This window comes from Euprymna scolopes, chromosome 14, assembly GCF_053919585.1.
Source record: "Euprymna scolopes isolate OS-2025 chromosome 14, ASM5391958v1, whole genome shotgun sequence".
NCBI lineage: Eukaryota > Metazoa > Mollusca > Cephalopoda > Sepiida > Sepiolidae > Euprymna > Euprymna scolopes.
This window is the reverse complement of record NC_136495.1, coordinates 53,894,494-53,921,467: the sequence shown is the minus strand read 5'-3', so window position 1 is coordinate 53,921,467 and position 26,974 is coordinate 53,894,494. Positions and strand designations below refer to the sequence as shown.

Below are 26,974 nucleotides of genomic sequence, written 5' to 3'. Positions count from 1 at the left end.
CTTGGTTCTGTTGTTAGCATTGGTTTCCATGATTCTTTCAAGAGGGACCACATGAAAGTTGCCAACATCTACAAACGCAAATGGTGTATATGAAATCAGCTGGATTCAAACTTGGTACACCCAGGTACTTAGTTTACATTCATATCCGCTTTGCCACGACACCTAACACTTTTCAAACTTTCTGAAAAATCCTGTTTATATTGTATTGTTATATTGTATAGGCTATCATTCTGATTACATTCTCTATAGTGACCAGATTTTTTAGAGATCATGTGTAAAAGGGATAACCAGTGACTTTCATACTGTTTGATAATTCGCAAACTTAATAAGTTAATAAACTCTGTCTTTGCTATTTGTAATTTTAAACTAAATCTTCGTAAATGTGCATTTTTTTTTCACGTCCCCCCCCCCCTTTTTATTTTTAATTTAAAAAGATTTCTTTAAAAATTATTTTACAATTTGCCTATCTTAAGATATTGGCTTCCTAACTTAAATACACCAAACATTGATGTTATTGTTGTTTTCATTTCCCTTTGCAAAATTCAATCATATTCTGCAAAGCCAAAAACAAATAATTTTTCTCTATAAAACAACCAATGAATAAATACAAAACAACTTCAAGCAAAACAAAAAAACCTTTTTCAAAATTACTCGATTCTGCAATAAAAATAATCCCAAAAAGGGTTTATCTGCCGTAAAAACGAAACAACCAAACTTCATGAATAAATATTTGAAGACGTGAACAACTCAAAGTGTGAAAACTTTTTTCCAAAATTACTAGATTCAGCATTAAATAACTCAAATGTTGCTATTCTGTAAAACAAAATGACCAATTAATAACTACATTTTATTTCAGTATTTAATTTATGTATTTCTGTTGTATTAAATGCTAGCTTTTTTTCTCGTCCATAAATGTTTATTTATCTACCGAGTTGATTGCAAAAATAGATTACCTAATTGTACTCATTTTTAGTTCGTGAGAGGGGAATCTATCACCATACTTTCCCTCAAACACGTCTGTTGGACTTTTATGAGTACAATACTTAATAGTTTTTTTTTTTTTTTTTTTTTTTTTTTTTTTAAATGGAGAGTAGAAAACGCATTGTGGATGCGTTATCGGCAGCTCCTGTTACTGTCGCTTCTTCTTATTTGTCCCTCAGTCCTCATTTTTTAATGAGTGATTTTTCTGATAAAGGGAGAAGAAAAAGCTGTTTTCTAGGTTGACAGTATTTTGCGTGAACAGTTGGCAGAGTTGGTGGAAATTTTCTGTTTCTATGTCTATCCTTGTAGCCATGTCACTAGTAAGGGTACTGGAGGTAAACGTTTTGTCTGGGCTGACGTTATCCGCCTGATAGTCAGGGACCCGAACCTTGGATTAACCACTAAAGAGGCTGTCCTATCAGCAGGTGCAAAGTACTGGGGCTGCTGTATTGCCATTTGGTGAATGGAATCTGGACCATGCAGTAGCTTCTGGTGGGGCCTCTCGATGCCATACTAGTGGGTAATTGTTACGGCTTTACCTTATCATTAGCTACAAAAAAAAAAAAAAAAAAATTCTTCGTTTCTTTTTCTCTCTTAGTTTCCCCTCTCTGTCCTGCTCTAAGTAAATCTGACGACCTAGTCCACAAATTCCAAAATTTCATCATGACAAGTTTCAAGAAAAAATACACGATTAAACCCAGTTCTCCAACTTCCAACGTAGACCCCTACTACCATGTCTCCTTCTCCAACATCAGGGGTCTTCGTTCTAACCTTCCAGAGGTTGAAACCCAATTACAGGAGACTAAACCAGACCTTTTATTTTTAAGTGAAACTGGCATTGGACAGGCTATTTCCTAGAAGAGTTTGCAATTACAGGATACTCTAACTTAACTTCTAAATCTGACCCCCAAGATCGCCATGGGCATGGAATATGTGCCTATATTAAAGATAGCTTTCCATGTGGGAGGGACATCTCCAGGGAAGATCCTAACTTACCCTATATGTGCTTCCGGGTTGCTTTAGCTCACACTGCTGCATTTATATTTACTCTCTATCGCCCCCACAACAGCGGAGTTACTATCTTTCAAAGCATATCTGAGAAAATTGACCAAGTCCTATCTGCTTATCCTTCAGCTAACATTCACGTATGTGGAGACTTCAATGTTCACAACGTCGAATGGTTGACCCACTCAAACAAGACCGATGATGAGGGGAGGTTCTGTCATGATTTCTCCATTGCTTATGACCTCACTCAGATTGTTCAGGAACCCACCCGTGTGCCCGACAATGACGGCCAGTATGCGAGCCTACTAGACCTTTTTCTCACAACTTGCCCTGAACTATGTTTAGTTTCTGTTCTGTCGCCTCTTGGATCTTCCGACCACTCTGTTGAATCAATTAAGATAAAAATGAAATGTAATAAGTCCCCAGACGTACCTCTCCATCGTACAGTATATCGATGCACTAAGGCTGACTGGGATAGCTTCCGTACATTTATATCTGATCTACCTCTGCATTCCATGTTTAAAAAGGATGTGTCCTCTATAGTATTAGACCTGACTGAATGGTTAATTGTAGGTATTGACCATTTCATACCTTCTAAAAAGTTTCAGCAAAAACCTAACAGCCAGCCATGGTTCTCTCCAGAATGTGCTGCTGCCATTACGCACAGAAATCACTTTTTCCACTGCTTCAAATGTAATAGATGTATGGAAACTAAAGCCGTTTTCAGGACTGCCAGCAACCATTGGAAGAAAGTAATAAGGAACGCAAGAGAGTTGTATGCTCAATCTGTTAAGTCCAAAGTTGCTGAGCAGCGGCTTGGTTCCCACCAGTTTTGGCAAATAGCAAACAGAATCCTGAACAGAAGCGTGTGCTCCATCCCAACTATTATCAATGGACCTGAGGTAATCTCGTCAGCATCAGACAAAGCCAAACTCTTTGTCAAGAACTTTGCAGCTAATTCTACCCTTTGCGACCAAGGCCGGCAACCCCCAATATTTCCTCCTGTATCAGAAAACACGCTATGTGATATACGTATATTTGTACGTGACGTTGCCAAGCTAATTAAAAACCTTGATTCCAGTAAAGCAACTGGCCCTGACGGTATTCCAATTATAGTACTCAAAAAACTTCAACCTGAACTAGCACCCATACTTACAAAACTGTTTAAACGTTGTCTTAAGGAGAATAGTTTCCCATCTCCCTGGAAAATCTCATCAGTATGCCCTGTATTTAAGAATTCAGGTGATCGTTCATCCCCCTCTTAGTACAGGCCAATAAGTCTCCTGTGCGTCATGAGTAAGTTGCTAGAATCTGTGCTAAATACAGAAGTAATCAACCATCTCAACAAAAATAACCTTCTTAGTGACACTCAATATGGTTTCCGTTCTGCTAGATCTACAGCAGATGTGCTTACAGTTATATCGCATAGGATTAGCAAATCTCTCGACGGTGGCAATCTTTCTAGGGCAATTGCTCTTGACATATCTAAAGCCTTTGATAGGGTATGGCATAAAGGTTTACTTCATAAGATCGCTAGCTATGGTATAGCTGGAAATGTCTTCTCAATTATTAAATCATTTCTTTCTGATAGGTTCATAAGAGTAGTAGTTGAGGGGCAAAAATCAGAAGCTCACAGTATTAATGCCGATGTCCCTCAGGGGTCCATCCTGGGCCCAACTCTTTTCCTGATCTACATTAATGATCTTCCAAATCACATCCTTACATCATTTGTAGACATTTATGCTGACGACACTACCATTTATGGTAGCACATCTAAGACAGTAAATGACCAAGTTCTCTCCAATTCTCTCTCCTCTGATCTTGAGCACGTAGTACAATTGGGAAAGGAGTGGCTGGTTACTTTTAATGCATCTAAAACCAAGCTTCTCTCTTTACATCATCAACATTCTAATCTACATTTGTCATCAATTGAAATGAATGGCTCTCGTCTTCAGGAGGCCTCAAGTTTTGACAAGCTTCTTGGCTTGACCATTACTCCTGATCTTAAATGGAACACGTACATCAAATCTGTTGCCAAGGCCGCTGGAAAAATGGTGGGATCTTTCTATCAATCTGGTAAATATCTCACTGCTGATGCTATTCTCTATCTATATAAGAGCCAGGTATGTCCAAGGATGGAATACTGTTGCCACATCTGGGCAGGAGCTGCTAGAAAGGACTTGTCCTGCCTTGATAGAGTTCAAAATAGACTTCGTAGCCTCGTAGGAGATGTCCTTTTCTCCTCCTTGCAACCTGTATCTCACAGAAGAGATGTTGCGAGTTTGTCTCTGATGTATCGTTATTTTCATGGAAAGTGTTCGACTGAGCTTCAATCTATGGTCCCCCCTTGCCAAACTTTCACAAGAAACACTCGTCTAGCTGTAAACACTATCAATAATTCCCCCCACTCTTTATCTGTGCCTAAACCTAAACGTAGATTCCATGAACAAAGCTTCTTTCTTAGAACTGCACGCCTGTGGAATTGTCTTCCGTTTTCCTGCTTTCCGGCTGACTACAATATGGTTGTGTTCAAGTCTAAAGTAAATAAGTTCTTGATTAGCCGTTCCATATAAGTTATCAAATTTACCAAATTTTCATTACTAATGATTACTATATTGTCCAATTTCTACTGTACACTCTTTAACCCTTATTTTTGAGTGGCCTCTGGGCCTTGATAATGTTGTGATGCCTATGTAAAAAAAAAAAAAAACTTTTTTTTTCACATTGTTATTTTTGTATGTTTCAATTAAATTGATCGAAAGATGAATTTAATTGAAACCATTATTCATACAAAAAATTTGATATTTTAAAAAGAATTAAGTTAAAAAACATTGATCTTAATTACAGAAATATGCTGCTAAAAGTGACAAATATTTCAATGCTTTGTTTTTATTGGGCAAAGAAAGTGATTGCTGCAACGGAACAAAAACCGAAAGTAAGTTTGAAATTGATTTGAATATTTTTTTTTTTTTTTTTTTTTTTTTTTGTAATTCAACAAAACTGGATTTAATTAATCTGCACATTTTCTTTTGCTTTTCTTTGTGAAATGAAGCTGCTACTTTAGATGTTATATTGCTAACCCAAGAACTCTCATATTATTTGGATTCTTTGGACTATTGTTCTCATCTTGAGTGTTATTTTTACAATGCCTCAGCCGATGCAACCTCTGACCCTCCTCAAGTGCATCCTGTCAAACTCAAGAATCTTTCTATAAAATTCTGGAATCCACAGTAAATCTCAAACAAAACCCTTTACTTAATCTATTGGAGAATCATGCTTAGCCATTCGCAGTTGTATTTTGAGTGTTACCTACGCTGAGGATCAAAGCTTTAACCTGTAATTTTACAATTTAATTTCACTAAGATAAGTTTATGGCTGCTAAAATTCATAGTAGAATTGTCCGCAAGGCTCCATGGTGTAGTGGATGTTATTTGCACAAAGTTTCATTTGATGGAACCTCCAACCTTCTTCTGGTATATCTTGTCAAACTTAGGAATCCGCACTTAATTTCAAACAGAATAATAAATTAAAAAAATAAATATATATTTATATAATATGTAGTAATAAATAGTGATGGGCAGTAAAATTGTACTTTTAAAAACAAAAGGTAAGTTTTAAAACTCTCAAAATTCATACTAGAATTGTCTGCAAGGATAAAGTACTTGATAACATTCAGTTATAAATTACATTCTTCAGGAGGTTGAAGATTCAATCCTCAGTGCAGGTGATACTAAAAAATACAGTTGCAAATTATTTAGGATTTCTAATCAGTCATGAGAGTATGTTATCTCCGTGGATTAAATCTGTTTGAAATTCTGTGTATATTCCCAATTTTGACAAATGGTTCCAGAGTTTGACAAAATACACCTAAAGATGGTCAGAGGTTACATTAACCAAAATCTTATGTGAATACTACTCATGATAAGAACAGTAGTTCAAATAACCCAAATGATACGAACATTGTATTTCGTTTGGTACTATGGGAGAGATTAGTTAGAACAGCAATGCCACTAAAAATGCATTAAACACGAGAGATCCATTGAACTCTACAGACCTGTGATGCAATTACAATTAATTGTTAAGTCTGGTGTGGCCAAAATAAAGAATTCAGAAAGATGTTAAAAAAAAACAACAAAAACACATAAGTCTCTATTTTTTTTTTGACAAAAGTAAATTGAGGAAAAAATGGAAGCTGGTCGGTTCTGATGAAAGTAAGGTAGAGAAAAGGAGCAAAGTGAAGACAAAAAAAGGAATGGAGAAACTAGCAAAGGAAGTAGGCGAGAGAGTTAGGAACTGGGAAACCAAAGCAAAGAAAAAAAGCAACAGTTGGACTGAGGTGAAGTGAATGATCACAGACCTCAACTGAGGAGGATCACGGAAGAGATGAGTCATTCTTAAGTTTAGTTTTGGAAAGTGAGAGAGAGAGGAAGATTTGTTTCATGTAGAGATATTAATGACAAGACATGCATACATATCCAACAAATAACTTTTATACAATGACAATGTCTGTATTCTTGTCTTTATCTTTACTGTGTATGCAAACTGTGGACTACGAGTTTTGTGCTTTGGAATTAGTTAACTGTTTTTGAGACTTGCACGATCAAAATATAATTTGAAAAAATGTCGAAAAGAAACTAATTTTCTCAATTATAATCATATTGACTTTTATATTTTAACATTTTAATATGATGATTTTATTAAAAAAATTTTTTTTTTTTTAACCTTTAATGAAAGTATATATAGATGTGTGTAGGGAGAAAAGCTTTTAGTGAATGTTAATGCTCTCTAAGAGCCTTTTAATTTCTTTTTCTTTTTAGTGCTGGGAAACATTTATCAGCCAAGAGATTTATCGTTTGGTTTTAGTTGATTTCTTCTTCAGTTTGCTATTCACTTTATTGTTTGAATTATTGTGGGGGTAAGTAGCCTTCATTTCTTTTGCTTTTTCCTTGTTTTTTTATTTTCCATTTCATTTTGCAATTTTTTTTTACATTTAATTTTATTTTTAAGCTAATGTTTATTTTTTGCATTCCTTACCATATAATATATAGATATTTTTTCATTCTTTTCACATTTTTTGTTTACATTTTTGGTTCCGGTCCAGAATTCCCCATCTATTAAAAAAAAAAAAAGAATAATAATCCTGTATGATGTACATACCCATGAATGAATGAAAATATAATATACCAACAATTACATAAATTGATGAAATATTTTTATTTTTAAATAAGAAAATAAAATTTTATGAGAATCGGAGTAGCTACTGTCTTGCCTGCCATTTCGAAGAAAAAAAAAAAATGTAAAAAATAAGGGAGATAACTCAACAATAATTAATAACTTTTAAGATTTATGTTGTAATACCAACAAATTCCTTTAATCACTTGAATTTGATTTTCTTATTTAAAAATAAAACTACTGGATCAATTTATATGATTTTTGGGTACTTGTACAGTTTAGTCAAGACATTAAAAAATGAAAATATCGAAAAAAGTTTAAATTGTATGTATCCGTTATGGAACGAAGTTCTCTGAAAAAGAATTTCACTTGATTTCATCAAGTAGTTTTTTTTTTTTTTTTTTTTTTTTTTTACAGCGAAAAAACAATTTATGATACCGAGCAAAATGTTCGAATTTTAGGAAGAAAAGCTAGTAATAAAGATGGGGAGTGGGTGTCAGCACTTTAACTGGAGTTATCTCCCTTTGTCATTTCTAAAATTCAAACAATTTTTTTTTTTTAAATCCAAGATGGCTGTCTTCAACGCGCTCTCATAAAAAACTTGATGAAATTAAGTGAAATATTTTTTCGGAGAACTTCGTTCTATAACGGATACATACAATTTAAACTTTTTTTCGGTATTTTCATTTTTTAATGTCTTGACTAAACTGTACAAGTACTGATTTTTGGAATATGATGTTTTCGTTCCGTCATGGGTATGTGCATCATATAGATTTTTCTTCATTTTTGTTTTTTAATGGAGAGAATTCTGGACAAGAACCCATTCTTTTTTCATTTTTGACTTGTTTTACCTATTTGCCATTATTTTTTAACTATTTTTATTAAAAAAAACCCCACAATTCTTGTAAACAAATGAAACGTTTCAATTAACCTAAAATCAAACAAAATTTCCTTGCAGATTGCTCTATCGCATTAAAATCGTTAAGAAAAGTCCTGAATTCGATATCGCAGCAAACACTTTGGATTTGATTTATTCGCAAACTCTCTGTTGGTACGTTTTACATTTTTCTTATATAATTTGTTTTTACCAGTTCTTAATCCTATTTTTCTTTTCTTTTTTTTTTTTTAATTCCTTTCCATCTTCCTCAGGATTGTACTGGTTTTCTGCGTCCCCATTTCCATCTTCAACTAAATGATAACAAATTTCAGTTAAATTAAAAGAAAAACAAATTTAAAAATAAAATACTTTCAAACATTTTTTTTTTTTTTTAAATACTAATGAGTCACCATGTATAAAGTTTAAAAGACACTTGAGGATAAGAGCTAATGAACTGATGGATTGCTAGTTAAATGATGATGAATATTATGAGAGGATTTAAAATCATGAATAAAATGAACAAGATTTGATCATTTATGAGGATGGATTATAATAAGTATTTATTGGATTTGAAGATGACTATGTTGTAGCCTGCAGAAAAGCAATCTCTTGGTAATGTATTCCACAGATGGTTCTTGAAAAGAAACTCTTTATTTACAAGAACTGGTCCAACAAATTGTATTCGTATGCCATACCACTTTATTCATCAATGGTCCAATTACTCTGTTGTCTATTAATATCAAGAAAAATAGTATTCTCTTGTCATAGCTCTAGTTGGTACTCCTCTTCCCCAAAACGCACAGAATTTATCTCCCAGAGCAAATCTATTTTCTTAATTACCCTAAATTGCTAGCATATCCCAGAAATTAGAGGCTCATTTTACGTTAAATTTACATGCACTGAATACCCTACTCTAAATTCTAAAAGAACTACTTTTTTCTTCCCGCCAAGATTTTCAGCATGTTCACAGCTGAGATAACAGCATTTTATTTGCTATGGGATGTAATCCAAAACAAAAGATGAAGCAAGTCCATAATCTGTAAGCTTAAGGCACTGAAAAATAAAAAATCTGAATAATTCACCAAGTATTCAAATTTACAACAGGAGCAATAGCCTCTGCATCATGAATACAACCATATTTTGTTATGAAGCCATTGTGGAAATGAAATATGGATAAGCTGTAAAAATTTTGCTACAAAGTATCAAAACTAATTTCCATGTTGATGATCGATGAAGGCTTTGGAAGAAAGACACAATTGAAACCGAAAAGGAAAGACAAATACAGTAAATAATGTATGTAAATATTTTTGAATAAAATTAACTTTTTTTTTCTTCTATAATCAGCAAAAATAAAGTAGACATAAAGTTCATTTTGTTTAAAAATAGACATAAGCGATATGACATTAGTTTGTTTTTGTTTTGTTTTTTTTACACAAGAGAGTCGTTGCATATCAAGGCCCAGAGGCCATTCGAGGGTAAGGTTTAATGAGTCTATTATAGTCAATGAGACAATATCATAGTAATCGTAGTTAGTTGTGGAAATTTGGTAAATTGGATTACTTAAAGGGAACTTGTTTATGTCTGATTTGAAGATGACCATATTGTAATCAGCTGGAAAGCAAGCAAATGGAAGACAGTTCTACAGGTGTGCAGTTCTTAGAAAGAAGCTTCGTTCATGGAATCTACGTTTAGTTTTAGACCCAGATAAAGAATTGGGGAAATTATTGATAATGGTTTCAGCTAGACAACTGTTTTTCATGAAAGTTTGGCAAAGGGTGGGGGGGACCATAGATTTAAGTTCAGACGAGCACTTGCCATAAAAATAATGATAAAGCAGAGACAGGCTCACATCTCTTCTGTGAGAAAGAGGTTGCAGGGAAGAGAAAAGAGCATCCTCTACTAGGCTACAAAGTCTATTTTAAACTCCATCAAAGCAGGATAAAATCTTCTAACAACTCCTGCTTAGATGGTGCAACAGTACTCCATCCTAGGATCTACTTGGCTCTTATACATGTAGAGAATTGCATTAGCAGTGAGATATCTACTGCAGCGGTAGAATGATCCCACCATTTTTCCAATGTCCTTGGCAATGGATTTGATGTACATGTTCCATTTCAGAACAAGAGTAAAGGTTAGACTCAGAAGCTTGTCAAAACATGGAGCCTCCCCAAGAAGAGTCATTCATTTCAATTGATGCCAGACAGGGATCAGAGCATTGATGATGCAAATATAGAAGCCTGGTTTTAGATGCATTATAATTAACCAGCCACCTCTTTCCCCATTGCACCATGTGCTCAAGATCAGAGGAGAGAGAAGCAGAGAGAACTTGGTCATTTACGGCCTTTGAAGTGTTGCCATAGATGGTAGTGTTGTCAGCATAAACATCTACAAATGATCTTAGGATGTGATTTGGAAGATCATTAATGTAGATCAAGAAGATAGTTGGGTCCAGGATGGACCCCTGAGAGACTCCAGCATTAATACTGTGAGCTTTTAGTTTCTGCCCATCAACCACTACTCTTATAAACTTATCAGAAAGAAACGATTTAATAATTGAGAAGACATTTCCGGTTATACCATAGCTGGAGATTTTTTGGAGTAGACCTTTATGCCATACTCTATCAAAGGCCTTTGATATGTCAAGAGCAATTGCCCTAGAAAGGAAGCCTCTGTCAAGAGATTTGCTAATTCTATGAGATATAACTGTTAGAACATCTGCTGTGGATCTAGCAGAATGGAAACTATAAAGCAGAGACAGGCTCACAAGCTGAGTGGTTGATTACTTCACTCTTTAACACAGATTCCAGTAAATTATTCATTATGAACATTATTGGTCTGTACTGAGAGTGAGATGACCGATCACCTGAATTTTTAGATACTGGCCATACTGATGAGCTTTTCCAAGGTGTTGGGAAGCAATTCTCATTAAGACAACGCTTAAACAGCTTTGTTAGTATAGGAGCTTGTTCTGGTTGAAGCTTTTTCAGCACTATAATTGGAATGCCGTCAGGGCCAATTACTTTACTGGAATCAAGGTTTTTGATTAGGTTATTAAAATCACACACAGATATTTGTATGTTGCATAGCGTGTTTTTAGACACAGGAGGAAATACGGTGGGGTGGCAGCTCTGATCGCATAGGTTAGAATAAGCTGCAAAACTCTTTGCAAAGAGTTTAGCTTTGTCCGATGCTGAGAAGATTACCTCCCATCCGTTGCTGATGGTTTGGATAGAGCACACGCTTCTGTTCAGAACCCTGTTTGCCAAACCTGATAGGAATCAAGCCACTACTCGGCTACTTTGGACTTGACGGAGTGAGCGTACAACTCTCTCGCTTTCTTTATTAGTTTTTTATAGTGGTTGCTGGCACTCCTTGTGGCAGCTTTAGTCTCGGTACATGTATTATGTTGGAAGCAATGGAAAAGTGATTTCTGTGCACAATGGCAGCAGCACATTCTGGAAAGAACCACGGTTAACTGTTAGGTTTTTGCTGGAATTTTTTGAGGGTCCTATACCTACGATTAACCATTCTGTCAGGTTTGATACCATAGAGGACACATTCTTTTAAACATGGAGCGCAGAGGTAGATCTGATATAAATGTACAGAAACTATTCCAGTCAGCTATAGAGTATCGATATACTGTATGATGGAGAGGTACGTCTGAGGACTTATTACATTTTGTTTTTATCTTAACTGAGACAACCGAGTGGTTGGAAGATTTCGAGTGGAGACAGAACGGAGGAGTTCAAAGCAGATTATTTTAGCTTAAAAACATAATTTCTAATATTTTTTAATACTAATAAAAACAATACATAGATGCATTCATCATAGTTACTCTCACTTGCAAATACTAAGCAGCACATCTTTTTCTTTTCATTTTTCTTTGTACTAGATATAAAGCAGTAGAAGTTAGGTAAAGATAAAAATTTACATATACTGTATTACCACCATTCAAAGAGCAGGTATAAACTAGTATCGATAAAAAAAAATATTGGCATTTTCTATTTCTAGTTTGATAGGCAGTAATTTGCATATCGATATTGCAGGAGTGGGTATAAACTAGTATTGATATAAGTAAAGGGTATTTGATATTAGTTCAAAGCAAATTATTAGTAGCAATATGTAAACACATTCATCATAGTTACTTGCTCTCTCATTCAAATATTTAAGTAGCACATTTTTTGCCACAAATTTCCAAGTATTTTTCTTTGTAAAATGGTGGAAGCTAGGTAAAGGTGGAAATTGATATAGCCAAGTTGTATACCATCCAAGAAAAGGATATGAATTAGTTTAAAAAAAAGAAAAAAAGAAAGAAAATTAATTTAAAAATTTTTTTCATGATTTTTGATTTGTTTTATTTCTTGTATTCTTCATGTTCTAATTTCTGTTTTTTTATTCCAGGCTTGGTCTCTTTTATTCACCGCTAATGCCTTTAATGATGAGCGTCAAAATCTTCATCATATTTTATGTTAAGTGGGTGAGTACTCTTATTGTTTAGGAGCGGTCGAGTACTCTTATTGTTTAGGAGCGGGCGAGTACTCTTATTGTTTAGGAGCGGGCGAGCGCCATTTTTGTTTAATAGCGGGCGAGTATCATTTGTGTTTAGGAGCAGGCGAGCGCCATTCTTGTTTAGGAGCAGGCGAGCATCATTTATATGTTAAAGCATTATAAGAACTCCACAAAAAGCATTGTTTAAATGTCCATTAATAAAATTGCGTGACCACTTCTCATGTTTGTCTTTCTCACTTCTATGTGATGCATTATTTTCTTTATTTACTATTAATTTTTTTTATTGGAATGAAAAATGCTGTAGTGTAAAGTATCAACAATCCTAATAATCCTATTTTAAAAATAATTGAATTGTGTTTCGGTTTCTTATCAAACATTTTAATATCTTATGAATAATTGTAGAGGAAAAAAAAGCAAATGTATTGCTGATCGGTCTTTACTTTCACGGGCAAAATTTCCTTTCGTAATTTTTGTAAACCATCTTCTGAATGTTTTTTTCATTCAAACATTCTTTTCCATAAACTGAGTGAATAGTTGTTTCAGGTATATGTTCACCAAAACTACATAAGCAACTTACAACTTTCTTTCTCCATGTTAGTCATCTGAGTACATATCCGCCTAAAAATATGAAAAACATTAGCTTATATAAACGATTCTCTTCCTTTTCCCATCCATTCAGTTTACTCTTTCCTTGTCTTTTCTTTTTACTTCTCCCTTTTTCTGTACTGAGTGGAAATAGGATGCACTCAAATCAATTGCACTCTCTAATACCATATCAAACTGATAAGAGAGAGAGAGAGAGAGAGTCAATAATGGCAAGCACATTGCTCATTTATTAGTTTTCATTAAACCATTTCTTATGTCTTTCATCTTTGATTGCTTCTTCAAGACTCTGCAAGAGGCTTCATCTGTGAGTCTCTCTGTTGTTTATCTGACATAATATCCACCTACCCATATCAAAGACTTCCATTTTCACAGATCCAGATCAACCCCTTGAACTCTGCTGATCATTTTGTCTAAAGCATTTCTTGCATGCTTGTTAATATGTATTAGCTAAAATATTCATTAGCGAACATATCTACTCTAATAGTTGAGACTGTGTGTAATATGAAAATAGGGAGAGCAACATATTAGAAATACAGACAAAGGCATCTTCGTTCAAAGAATAATAATATAAAAAGATAAAAACAAAAGAATAAAATACACATCAAGTGGCTTGAAAGCCAAATCACAATGTAATATTATGAAAAGAAACAAATATTTTACTTGTTTGAAATTATAATTTAAATATATTTCAGCTTTCAAGCACACCTGAGGTGTATTTTATTTTAATTAAATCAATGCTTCTATAATGCAACTCCTACCCCTGACGTTAATCTTGTGTAGCGAACACACTGTTCTGGCATTTCAAAATACAACCGCTGAGAGACAATGCATGGATCTTTAATAACTGATTTTTCTTTCTCCCAACTTTTACAACATGGCAAGAAAGAAGAAAAAACAAAGAAAAAAAAGATGTACAAAATGATGAAGATGGAGTTTTACTCCAAAATATATTTAAATTATAAATTTCAAGCAAGTAAAATATTTGTTTATTTTCGTAATATTGCGTTGTGATTTGGCTTTCAAGCGCACCTTTTTTTTTTTTTTTTTTTTTTTTTTTATTACATTTTCACCCCAAACAAGGCACGTTGCCACTTTGGTGTAGGGAGCTACTATCAGGGGCAACAACTACTGGGGTACTATGTTGGGATTTGGGCAGCAAGATGTCGGCTCACGATACACTTGAACTTCTGCATGTCAGTACAGTTGGGGAAGCAGAGACCTGGAATGGAATTCCAGAGTCTGGTGGTTCTGGGAAAGAAACTACTGGAGTAGAAAGATCTTTTACATCTAGGGATCTCTACTGTGTGGGGGTGGGATTTAGCTGCCTGTCGGGTTTGTCGAGGGTGTCTACGTCATGGGGGCACAAGTGTCTGCAGTTCGCCAGAGCATTCACCATTAAAATACTTGTAGAACAGGCAGAGGGATGCAACATTTCGTCGATGGGACAGAGGCTGAAGCTTAGATGCTAGTTCAGAGTCTATCAGATTGGCGACTCTCTTTTAAACTTTGTTTAGGAGCAAGAGACTAGTAGCAGATGCACCAGCCCAAATGACAGCAATACTCCATACATGGGCGAATGGTGGCCTTATAGAGGTACAGGATACTTTCGGGTGTCAGTAGTTTTCTAGCACGGTAGAGAGAGCCCACCTTCTTCGCAGCAGCCCTGGCAATGCTTTCAATGTAATTGTTCCAACTCATGTTTCCTGTGAACGTTAGGCCAAGGAGTTTGAAAGATGTACTCTCAGATAAAGAGTCACTGGCCATTGCTATTGGTGGCAGAGAAGGTTTCTTGTAATTATTGAAGGAAACCAGTTTAGTCTTGGCAGCATTGAATGTGACCATCCATTTTTGTCGCCATTCGTATTTTATTAAAATTAAATCAACGCTTCTATAATGGAAGTCATACTCCTGACAAAAGAGTTATTTTGGAGAGATATTAGAAATAAGAACTGTGACAGCAATAGATCAAACCAATGACGAAGAAAATGAATATTGTTTTAAATGGATCGTAGTTGTGATAATGGTATTGAGAACCACAGCAATAAGCACCAATGGTTGGGATGTGCCCTCTGTAGAGATGCGCTGGCATTTGAACCTAAAAGCTGTCCGATATGAAAAATAAAGACAAATGTAAATTTAGGTGCTATCATGGTTCCAGGCGGTAGTATAAAAATATAGAATTGACAGATTATCTCGTGCACATGAAGTTGCTGTCAGTTAATCAATGGTATAGAAATAGAACGCTGATTAAGAAGAATTCTGAATCCGACCCTTTTTTTTTTTTTGTCTGGTTTCAATGCTTTGAGAACAAGAAAACGTTTCCTCGAACACAATTTGTATGTCGAATGAATTTACATGACTAAAATAGGTATTAATTCCCGGAGAAAAATTATAGACAATCTTTCAGTAGTTTAGAATTTGGACAAAGACTAAATAACGATAAGGTTAGTGAAGAGTTGGTCAGCAGCATTGATATAAATTTGTAGGTATTGTAACAGAAAAATAGACATAGAGGGAGAAGGGTGTCTAATAGAGAGACAAGCTGGAGAGGTCAGAGTTCATGCAAAGGTTCAGGAACTGTTTATCTGAGAAATAATCAAACAAAATATAATTACACTTTCGATTTTAAAACTGCTTTTTTATTGATTCAAGGGAGATAACCCTTCCTGAACAAGAAACAAAGGTGCAAATTGAGTTATATCCTTTGCACCAAGGACGAGAAATTTGACTTATCTAGATAAGCCATCATGGCGACTTTCTGCCACGTCTTATTTTTAACTCTAGTTTGATGGTTGACTGCATCATATGGTGACGTCATCTGCTATGCACGATTATTCCCATTTTTGTTTTAATTTAATTTGTCACAAATTTTGTGACATTTTGTCCAACTGGGTGGAGAGGATGTAGTAATTATTCTGTTGTCACAAAACCATCCTCCCAAACATTATCTCCTCCATTGGAGAGGAAGGGCAGTGTAGTTTGTGTTTGTTAGTCATAAATATTAGCAAAAACTATCCCCTCCCCAGTTGCATATTTTTGCTTAGCAATATGAATATTGTTTCATTCCATTAAACGTTTTGTTTTATTTTCAGAATTGAAATCTTGACAGAACTTATGGGATGGCCTCCTAAAAACCATCCAAAATTGTTACATTTGTGACTTTGTTTTCCCTTTAAGTTGTAGAAATTTTCTTTTTGATTTTCTTTTATCTTGCCCTTTTATTCGTTATATTTTTAATTTCTTTTTATTTCTTTTTTTCCTGTTTTCCCTTTCTTTCCTTTTCCCTTCCCTCCCATTTATTTCTTTTTTTCATTTCTTACTTTTTTCATTTTTTCTTTTTCCCTTTATTTTTTCCTTTTTATTTCCTTTTTTACAAATGTGGATTTGTTTGTATTTTTTTAGATTTTAAGTTTTTGTTTTCTTTATTTTTGCAGCTGAGTGTCCTTCACACATGCCAATCATCCAAGAAAACTTGGCACGCAGCACGGACGCACACCATTTTTCTTGGCGTTCTCTTACTCTTCTTTGTTCTAACTGCAACGACCGTTGCTGTCAGCATTTTATTGTACGTTTTCTTATTTTGTCACATTTTTTTGTTTATGTAGTAATATCTATTTTATTTTTTACTTTTTTTTTCACCCTAAACAAGATGTATTGCCACTTGGATATAAGGGGTTATTATTTGGGATTGTGTCTCACAAAGGACTGGGGGGAGGGAGAGTTGAGCAGTGAGATGTCTGTTCACATTGCATTTAAACTTTTGCAGGTTAGTACAGTCAGGGAAGCAGGAAATGGAGGAAATTCCAAAGTCTAACGGTCCAAGGGAAGAAACTATAAAAGTAGAAAGTTTTCTAGCATCTAGGGACCTCAACAGAGAAGAGGTGGGATTTTGCTGCTTACCAAGGAGACACAAGTGCTAGGAGTTCACCAAAGCACATTCCATTAAAATACTTATAAAACTAGCATAGCGATGCAACATTGCAGTGATTGGACAGAGGTTGGAGCTGGTAGACCCTGGGTATGGCAGCATGACTCAGGGCACACAAGTCCTGGCTTGACTTCAGAAGGAGTGCTATGACTTCTCTCACTGGCCCTCCCTTTTCCCCTGACCTGAACCCACTGGACTACTTCATTTGTTCATACAGTGAGAAGTTCACCAATATGACCTCCCACAATACCAAAGCCAGCCTGATTGCTGACATTCACCGAGCTCTCGCTGGTGCTTCTGGAAAAGGCATACTCCCAGTATCAAGGTGGTGATTAAAACTGAAGTCAGCTACATTGAATAGATGTCAGCTCTACTTCATAATCAGGTTATCTGAATTGATTTTTTTTTTTTTCAATAAAAGTTTTAAAATAAAGCTGTAGTGTTTTCTTTAAGGCAACACTTTTATCATTCCACTGTGTAATTTTCTAGAATGTTTAATAAGATGAATAGATCTTCTGGGAGCAATGTATTCTTAGATTATAAAACAATTATCCTACCTATAAGATTTCATTTGACAATTTTATTTGGCATTAAATAACCCACAGATGTAAAATAAACTAAACTTAATTATACTAACAATTACAAGATTTTTAAACCACCAATAGCCATGAGAGTTCTATGGGAATCAAGTTCCACATATAAGCGAACACACAAACACAAAATTGTGACCTCGAGGTAAACCTAATTGTCGCCCTTTAATCCTGGCAATATCATTCTTTGCTGCAAGACGGCGTTAACATCTCACTTCCATATACGCTTGATATCATTCGCTCTCTTTTTGATTTGCACGTCTAGGTAAGCAGACATGTCACACCATGTTCCTGTATAGCATTCTCGCAAAGGACATTCACACTCCCACAAAGAGACTCTCAGAATTACCACACAAGTAATGTTTTCTTATACTGTTTCAGTATTGAACTGTTTCTTATTACTCTGTTACAATGTATGTAAATGTATACAGGTTGTAAAGTCGGTGTATTTGTGTATTCATTCTTGGCTAAGAGGAGCATGCGATCTCTCTCCTATCCTCTACCTAACTACAGCAGGTAACTTTGCCTCCTACAGTTCTTTTTTCAAACTCCTCAACTTAATATTCACAGGCAAAATGAGCTGGAATAAATGCATTGAGGACATCGTGAAGCCTTCTGTGGGGAAGGTGGGCTCCTTCTATCGTGCTAGAAGATTACTTGCATCTGAGAGTATCCTGTACCTCTACATCATTCATCCATGCATGGAATATTGTTGCTAGATCAGGGCTGGTGCATCTACCACTAGTCTCTCCCTCTTTGACAGAATCCAAAGAAAAGTTTCTAATCTAATAGGTCCCGCACTGTCAACTAAGCTCTAACCTCTGTCCCATCTCTGCAGTGTTACATCTCTGTGCCTGTTTTGCAAAAATTTTAATGAAATGTGCTCTGATAAACTCCTTGCACTTTCAACGTACATACCCCCAGCAAGCAACAATTTTGAAATTCCCTCCCTGTTACCTGTTTCCCTGACTGTATTAACATTTAGAAGTTTAAATACAATGTAAACTGACATCTCATCTCTTCTAAACATGATCGCAAATGATCTGTGACAATATACCTTGTTTAGGGTTAACTTGACTCAAAAAAAAAAATTTACCTTCAAGTTATCTCCACTGCCCCTCCACCCCACAAAAAAAAAAAGCATTTTGGAAACACAAGTCATTTACCTCTGGATTTTAACCAGCTAATAATGACATAATGGGGAAAACATTCAATGGAGGTTTTCTCAACGATAACAATTGATTGATAAATTAATTAATATCTCCTCGTTTTCAAAGTTATTGTTTCTTGATTGTAATTTATATAAATGAATTACTATTATTATTGATTTACAAAATCGTTTTCATCTGAATAATTTCTTCATATTTGTGTCTTACCACGAACAAAAAATACCATTTTATTTCATGTACGTCCATCTACTTTTTACTTTTTAAACAGTTCTTTATTGGAAACTAGATTGCTTTTAAAAATCTCAGCTTTTCTGTTTTACATAAATTACATTTCGTATTATCTGGATTCTTCAGAACACGGTTCTCATCATGAATGTTATTTTCACAGCGTTTCGATTGATGTAATCTCCAATCTTCTTCAGGTGTATCTCGTCGAACTAAGGAATCTTCATGTCCACTTTGAAATCTTTATGGAATTTCAAATGGAACTCTTTATTTAATCCATGAGGGGGAGGAGTAGCATGCTCTTGTTCCATCAGCCATGATTGGGTAGAAGTCCTAAGTCACCCACACTTCAACCTCCAAAATAGTGTAACTTTACAATTGAATTTTCCCAAGTGCTTTATCCACTATGCCATGGGTCCTTGTAGATTCAGAAGTTTAACACACAGATTCCCGAATTCAACAAGATACATCTGTAGAAGGTTGGAGGTGATATCGACCGAAACATTGTGAAAATAATACTCAAGTCAAGAACAGTAGTCCGAAGAATACAAATAATATGAATAATCAATCCTTATCTTCAAAAACTGAATACATTTATCCGAATGAGGGAGTATACTATCCTAATGCGTAGAGCCGTAGTCAAAAACTTCATTTTAGAACAAGTATCTGTGTGCATAGAGCCTCTATTTAAATTTTCCCTAAATCATTTCTATACATCTCGATCAGTCTGTTATAATTCTTACCTCATATCTGTATATTTATATAAAATTAGGTATGCTTATATGCATTCCTAAACTAATTAACTGATCATTATGCATTTTGGAACACTGCTAATTTTAAACCAAAAGGTCTTTTTTTTTTTTTTTTTTTTTTTTTTTTTCAAAATAAACTTGTAAATGTAGTTCACAAAACTGTTGTTAATTAAACAGTAAACAATCAACTATTGTTGCTTATAACTGGGCCATCAAGTCAAATTGTTTACTTTTGGCGGAAAAGGAGTTAATATTTTGGAGGATAGGTTAATTAAAAATTGCTAGTACCAAGAGAATCAACATAGAATCATCATTTTAACACATAAAAATAAGACTTCGTAGCCTTGTGGGGGGATGCCCTTTTCTCTTCCTTGTAACTTCTTTCTCACAGAAGAGATGTTGTAAGCCTGTCTCTGCTTTATCGTTATTTTCATGGCAAGTGCTCGTCAGAGCTCGAATCTATGGTCCCCCCGCCCTCGCCAAATATTCATGAGAAACTCTCTAGTTGAAAACACTATCAATAATTTCCCCGCACTCTTTACCTGTACCTAAATCTAAACGTAGATTCCATGAACAAAGCTTCTTTCTTAGAACTACACACCTGTGTCACTCTCTTCCGTTTGCCTGCTTTCCAGCTGACTACAATATGGTCATTTTCAAGTCCAATGTAAGCAAGTTCTTGATGAGCCGTTCCCCTTAATTAATCCAATTTAACAAATTTACACTTCTAACGTTTACTACGATATTGTCCTTTTGACGACTGTACACTCTTTAACCCTTATCCTCGAGTGGCCTCTAAACCTTGATAAGTGGTCATGCCTTTGTAAAAAAAAAAATATTAATTTACTTATTAAGTGGGGTACAAAAAATATTTAGAAAAATGTTTGATACACGTCATATTGAAGTCTTATTTTTAAAACAGCAAAAAAAAAAAAAAAAGGAATTAACCAATTTATTTCATACCCTTACAATAAGTGAGATTGTTTTTTTGTTTTGTTTTTTTTTTCTGATTGTTTTCCAAATTTCATGAAGAAAATCAACATTTTTGAGGAGTTGAGGTCTTTTTTTAATAATGAGTAACCGCTTATCAAGGCGCAAGTGAGAAAGCACTTGAGGATAAGAATTAAAGAGATTGTCAGTTGAACATTTTTGAGTGCGACTATGCAAGGATTGGAAACAATCGTGGGATTCTATTTGTTTTTACCCCCCTTTTCCCTTGTTCAGGGGTCAGACATTTTCTGATATTTCACGATATTCAGTGAGTCGGTCGTCCCCAAGTTCTATTCTGCGCAGTCTTGTCCAATCAGTTGTTTTCAAATCTTCCTTGACTAGCCATCTTTCCTGCGATTTAGGGCATCCATGCTTCTGCAACGGTTTATCCAGGAGGATGAACGTTCCACATGACTATATCCGCATAGTCAATTCTTCTAAGCATAAACATTTCTTAATAGGAATGTTTTATGGAAATCGCTCCAGACAAGGCGTGAAGCGACTTGAAGTAAAGAATGGAAGATGATTATCATAAAGACAGGAGATGCCTGTTGGCTTTAGTCCTAAAAAGATCAATGCTATAAGTAGGAGGAAAACAGTCAGCAGGAAAAGAGTTCCACAAACCTGCAATTCTTGGGAAGTAGCTATTGGAATGAGAGCTGTATTATCCAAGAGGGCGGCTCAACAAGTATTTGTTTACATTAGACTTGAATACTATGTTGTAGTCAGCTAGGAAGCAGCTTTGTGGCATTTTGTTCCACAGATGGGATGCTCTAGGAAAGAAACTTTGTTCACGGAAGTTGTACTTGGTATTTCATATGGTAAAAAAGGAAATTCTTTGTCTATCATTATACCAAAGCTGACTGAACATTTGTTTCATGAAGGGTTTTTTACCGTATTATACTTTAATAACATAAAGCACACAAAATATTCTTTAGTTCTGGGATTGAGGTATGTTTGAAAAAAAAAATCCATTTTAACTGTTTTAATTGACCATAATTTGCCATGAACTCACAAAGTGATTAATTTTTTATCGATTTTCTCTTCATCACTCTCATCCCCTCTTTCTCTTTCTGAAGATACTGGCTTCTTAACTTGAAATGCACAAAACATTGATGTTATTGTTCCCCCCCTTTTTTCTTTAAACTCAATCATGTTCTGCAAAGTCAAAAACAAAACAGCAATTTTCCTGTACAAACAACCAAACCAAACACCAACATCTTTTCCCAAAATCACTGGATTTGGAATTAAATAACCTGAAAATAGTTGATATGCTATAAAACAAAATGTAACGTTACACACATTCACACATTCTTCACTGTTTTGCATATTCAAGATATGAAAAATGGGGAAGAAAAAAAAATTCTATATTCACACATGCATTGACATCTAGACACATGAGATCCACATGTTGCAGAAGACTCGGTTGCAAAGGAGACCAAGACAAGTAATAACTTGACTCTTTTTTTTTTTTTTTATTTATTTATTTTTTTTTTTATTTATTTATTTATTTATTTTTTTTGTAACAATGACATTTTTATTTCCCTGTTCTCCTACCATGCGTGTCTTCTCGTTATGGTTGTGACATCTCTAACATGCTCTCGAACATACTGAACATGATCATCAGTGTGCGCACACTCTTTTTAAAGCCTTTTTCTTTGCACACGGATCAGCATTTGCATATGTGCTCTGTTTCAAAAACAACTAAACCAAACTCCATGAATAAATATTTGAAAATAAAAAGAACTTGAAGCATAAAAACTTTATTAAAAATGACCGGATTCGGCATTATATGACACAAAACAACCAAGCTTATCCTCTTTCAATGTATCCTCCTTTTATTTTATATGCTATCTGCCACTCCTGTTTCCTTCTCTCTCTATATATCAACAGTGAAAGCTGATAAAACCAATTATAAAACTCGAGATAGTAGTAGCCCATTATCAACAAAAGGAAATATCATTAGTAATAATACTATGTAAGCTGAAAATGGAAAGAGAATTGGTTGATAGTGAGCAGAAAGAGACTAGTTTGATCTTTTTATTCAACAATTTAACTGACTTTGCAACTCACCTTTTCCTGATTCAAACAATCTAACCTAAACTCAATGACTGACCCAACTGATCACGGTTATTTATTTTTCATCTTCAAAAAAATGTATTTGTTAATCTGAAGGTGTATTTTAATAATCGTTTTTTTGTTTTTTTTCTTTCAAATTTTAGTAGCCAACCGAGCACTGAATGCGGACCTTTCAAAAACTTTGAATCGGCTTATGATGTTGTGCTACAAATGGTGAACGTCTCCAAAGGAAGCATCGGTTTCTTTAAGGCAGCTTTGCAATTTATTTCCCAGCCAGGTTTCATAACGATTATTCTTGTCACTGTCAGGTAAGATATTCTTGCAAAATATTTGGATTTAAAAAAAAAAAAAAAAAATTTCTGACATCGCAAGAATTATTTTTTGGTTTAGGATTGGAATGTTTATGATATTTCGGCAACATGACACTTTCGGTCTTCTTAATTACTAGCCTTCTACAACTGGACAGATATACTTTAACTTAGGACTGCCTTAATATTCCACATGGTGGGACTGACTGCCTTTATCTTCCACATGGTGGGACTGATTGCCCTTATCTTCCACATGTTGGGGCCGACTGCCCTTATCTTCCACATGGTGGGACTGATTGCCCTTATCTTCCACATGTTGGGGCCGACTGCCCTTATCTTCCACATGTTGGGGCCGACTGCCCTCATATTTTACATGTTGGGGCCGACTGCCCTCATATTTTACATGTTGGGGCCGACTGCCCTCATATTTTACATGTTGGGGCCGACTGCCCTCATATTTTACATGGTGAGGCCGACTGCCCTTATAGTGTACATTTCAAATGTAGTTGGTTTCTATTAATATATCTAAAACCAAGCTTTTCTTCTTTTAATACCAATACTCAGATTCTTACTTTGCCCCAATTGAAATGAATGACTCTATCTTCTCAAGAAAGCCCACTACTTTGATAAGCTGCTGGGACTGACTTGAAATGGAAGTAAACTGTTACTAATGCCGCTGGAAAAATGGTTGTATCATTCTACCGCTCCAGAAAGTATTTCGATCCTGATACAATCCTCTACTTGTAATAATCAGATTTGTTTTAAGATGGGGTACTCTGACATGTCTAGGGAGATGCCATACAGAGCACCTTTTCCTACTTGGACAGAAGTACAAAATGAACTTCAAAATCTATTGAGGACTGCCATCTTCCCTTCCCTACTGCCTCTTTATTACAAAAGAAACATTAATTTTTTTCTATTCTGTCATGTTCATAGTAGGTGCTTGATTGAGCTAACTCGAATTCTTCGCTGTAAAACATTCACAGCAAAACTCGCCTAGCTACAACCAATGTAAATTTCCTTTCTTCCTCTGTCTGCATGGAGCTAAACGGAACTTTATGAGCTAAGTTTCTTCTTAAGAACTGTTTGCGAAACAATACTGCATAGTTATTTGTCAGCGGACTACATCAGGGTCATTTTCACATCCAATATTAACAATTGTTTGTTGCACTGTCAAGGTGTTTGTCTCACTGTTCATATGATATACTCATTAACCCTTATCCTCGAGTGGCTTTTTGGCCTTGATAAATCAGTACAAAAACGAAGTTCTAAACTATTTCTGTATCTCTGGTAACATTCACCTGGTGTAAGTTTTCTGTTCCAAATGAATTCATCATACCTCTCAGTCAGCAGTCGAGTCATTCCAGTGATGAACACAGAAGATTTGAGGACCTGAAACACGCTCCAGATCTGCTTTGGCCATTGACGGCGAGGTTTTAAGCTTCCAACCTTTTCTGTTTCTTCCCGTCAGCGGGTGTATTCAGAGCCATCAGTTGGTAAGTGAACTCATTTGGCACACGGCGAAGGACGTGCCCAAACTAGTGTAGTCTTCTTTTGAGCAGAGATGCTTCAATGTCTAGAATATCACATCTGGAACATATTATGGCATTGGGAATCCTGTCAGTCTAACCCGATGAAGACAGCAGAGGCCGAAAACATAGTCGTGACTTATGCGGAAAGTTTCTGTTACATAAGTTAAAAATATTTTACTAGATAATAAATGATAATGTAATGATAAATTTAACTATTTTAGGTCATTCGAAAAGTAATGACTGACCCCCCCCCCAAAAAAAAACAACAATCTTTTACTCTTGATACTCACAGGGGAGCCATTCATTGGATTTTTCACTTGACCAATTTGTCTAACAATTTTATTTTTTGTTCAACAATTGTTTTCAAACGTTCATCATGAACTCTACTTTATCTTCAAGTCTTTATTGCTTCCAGATTTCTGGTCCTGGATATGACCTTAAACTATATCCAATGGTGAGGCCCCCGCTTACGGGCTTTGGGGAGTTTGGAGCCACCCTCTAATTGCCATTGCTCCCAGCTTCACTCTCATCTGGAGTGGTAGTACCTGTTAGGGTCCCAACTATGGGTTAAATAGAAACAGACTTGAAAAAAAAACAAATCTATTAAAAAAATTTTCTTCAAAATAACTGGATTCGGCATTAAATAACCTGAAAAGGGTTGATATGCCATAAAACAAAAACAACCAACCAACCAACCAACCCAGATTTCTGAAATCATCTCCGTACTGTTCGAATATTTGTCAATAGGTTTGTCTCACTGCATATGTGCGTCACGTTGGTACAGTGGTAACGTCACCAGCTTTGAATGGTACAGTTTTGCTTTCGGTTTTGATTCTAGCTGATGGCACCTAAAAACTTTTTTTTTTTTTTTTTTTTTTTTTTTTTTTTAACTTTTGAAATCACGACTCCATAATAATACATACAAAATCTGGACAAATTAAAATATCATATTTAAGCGTATTCTACGACCAGGCAAAGCTAGGCTTTGTTGATAATGGCGGTTGTTTTCTTGTGTTAGACCCCATGACCTAACAGATAAAGTATGAGGTAAAATTCAGTTGTGAGCGACACTTTTTCTAGAAGTTCAACATTTAATCCTCTGTGCGGGTGATATTAAAAATACAATTCTGAATTACTTGAGATTTCTACCTGATCATGTCTAATGGAACCAGAGTATGCTATCCCTTGGATGAAATAAATGATTCCGTTAAAAATTATGTACACATTCTTGAGTTCCATAGAAAGATTACGGAGTTTGACAAGATATACCTGAAGAAGGTTGCAAGTTACATCAGCCAAAACATTTTAATTATTGGAGAATAGTTTTTTAAAAATAGTTTTAACTGATTGAGGTTCAATCATGCAATGGAACACAGTCTCCATTCTATCCTTAAGAGAAGACTATTATTTGCTTATTTATTCTCTGTGTTTCTAATGACAAAGCCTAGTTTAATTGTGGACCAGACCACGCTGTTATTCAAAAATGTGTGGCTACAGGTAGCATCTCAACCCTCCTTCCCCTTTCAACAAGTAATGAAAAATTTATTATGAACTAGTCTGGGTGCACAGCATTGCCCAGGTGTTTGGAGGTGAGTGTTGAGCAAAAAAAAAAAAGTGGTAGTAGGCAGGCTCGAACCTGTACCATGAAGGAGGAAAACAATATGAAAAAAAAAGTGATGTCTTTGTCGTTGCGCCCATCGCCAAACCGAAAGTCAATCGAAAAGAGGGATGATTTTCGAAAATATTGGCAAAAAAAGCGACCCCCACCTTGTAGAAAAGTGCCCAGTTGAGGATGAAAGAATTAATGTGTCTAGCCAATTTTTCGATATTTGTCGTCCGAAGGGTCGAGCTTCCGATCAAAACAAAATGGAAAATAAAGAATAAGCAAACGTAATAACCCTGTTTAAATATTATTTAAAAAAAAACGATTTTTAATCTATTGGAAAAAAAACAACAAAAAAACAAAAAAAAAAAAAACGGCGAATATGATGGAAAAAAAAAAGAACGAAAAAATGATATAGATAACCCTGTTTCAGTATTAAAACTTTAAAAATTAGAAAAAAAAATATCTTACGTCTCAGCTTGAACATGCAATCTTAAGATAACGAAGCTGCCACTTAACCGACTGAGCTATAACCGCGTCAGCGAAATTGGGCTGGTTTTTATAAACTTTAAACTAATTCAAGGAAGAATGTTTTTGCGCATGCGTGTATGGCTAAATTGTCATGAAGGAAGCATTTTTTGCTACCCC

At 35.2% G+C, this 26,974-nt stretch overlaps 1 protein-coding gene across 5 annotated transcripts in view; it reads left to right on the top strand.

Moving 5' to 3' along the window:
- Positions 1–26,974, top strand: part of LOC145293016 (transmembrane channel-like protein 5) — a 120,822-nt gene that overhangs the window by 77,281 nt on the left and 16,567 nt on the right. For all 5 annotated transcript variants that reach the window (XR_013869641.1, XM_080139293.1, XM_080139292.1 and 2 more), the window contains exons 11-16: positions 4,834–4,921; positions 6,804–6,901; positions 8,117–8,209; positions 12,437–12,512; positions 16,585–16,715; positions 23,027–23,191. Coding sequence is in view for 4 of the 5 variants with exons in the window: in XM_080139293.1 (XP_079995419.1) it covers positions 4,834–4,921; positions 6,804–6,901; positions 8,117–8,209; positions 12,437–12,512; positions 16,585–16,715; positions 23,027–23,191 (651 nt within the window). In the remaining variant the exon portion in view is untranslated. The remainder of the gene's footprint in view (positions 1–4,833; positions 4,922–6,803; positions 6,902–8,116; positions 8,210–12,436; positions 12,513–16,584; positions 16,716–23,026; positions 23,192–26,974) is intronic.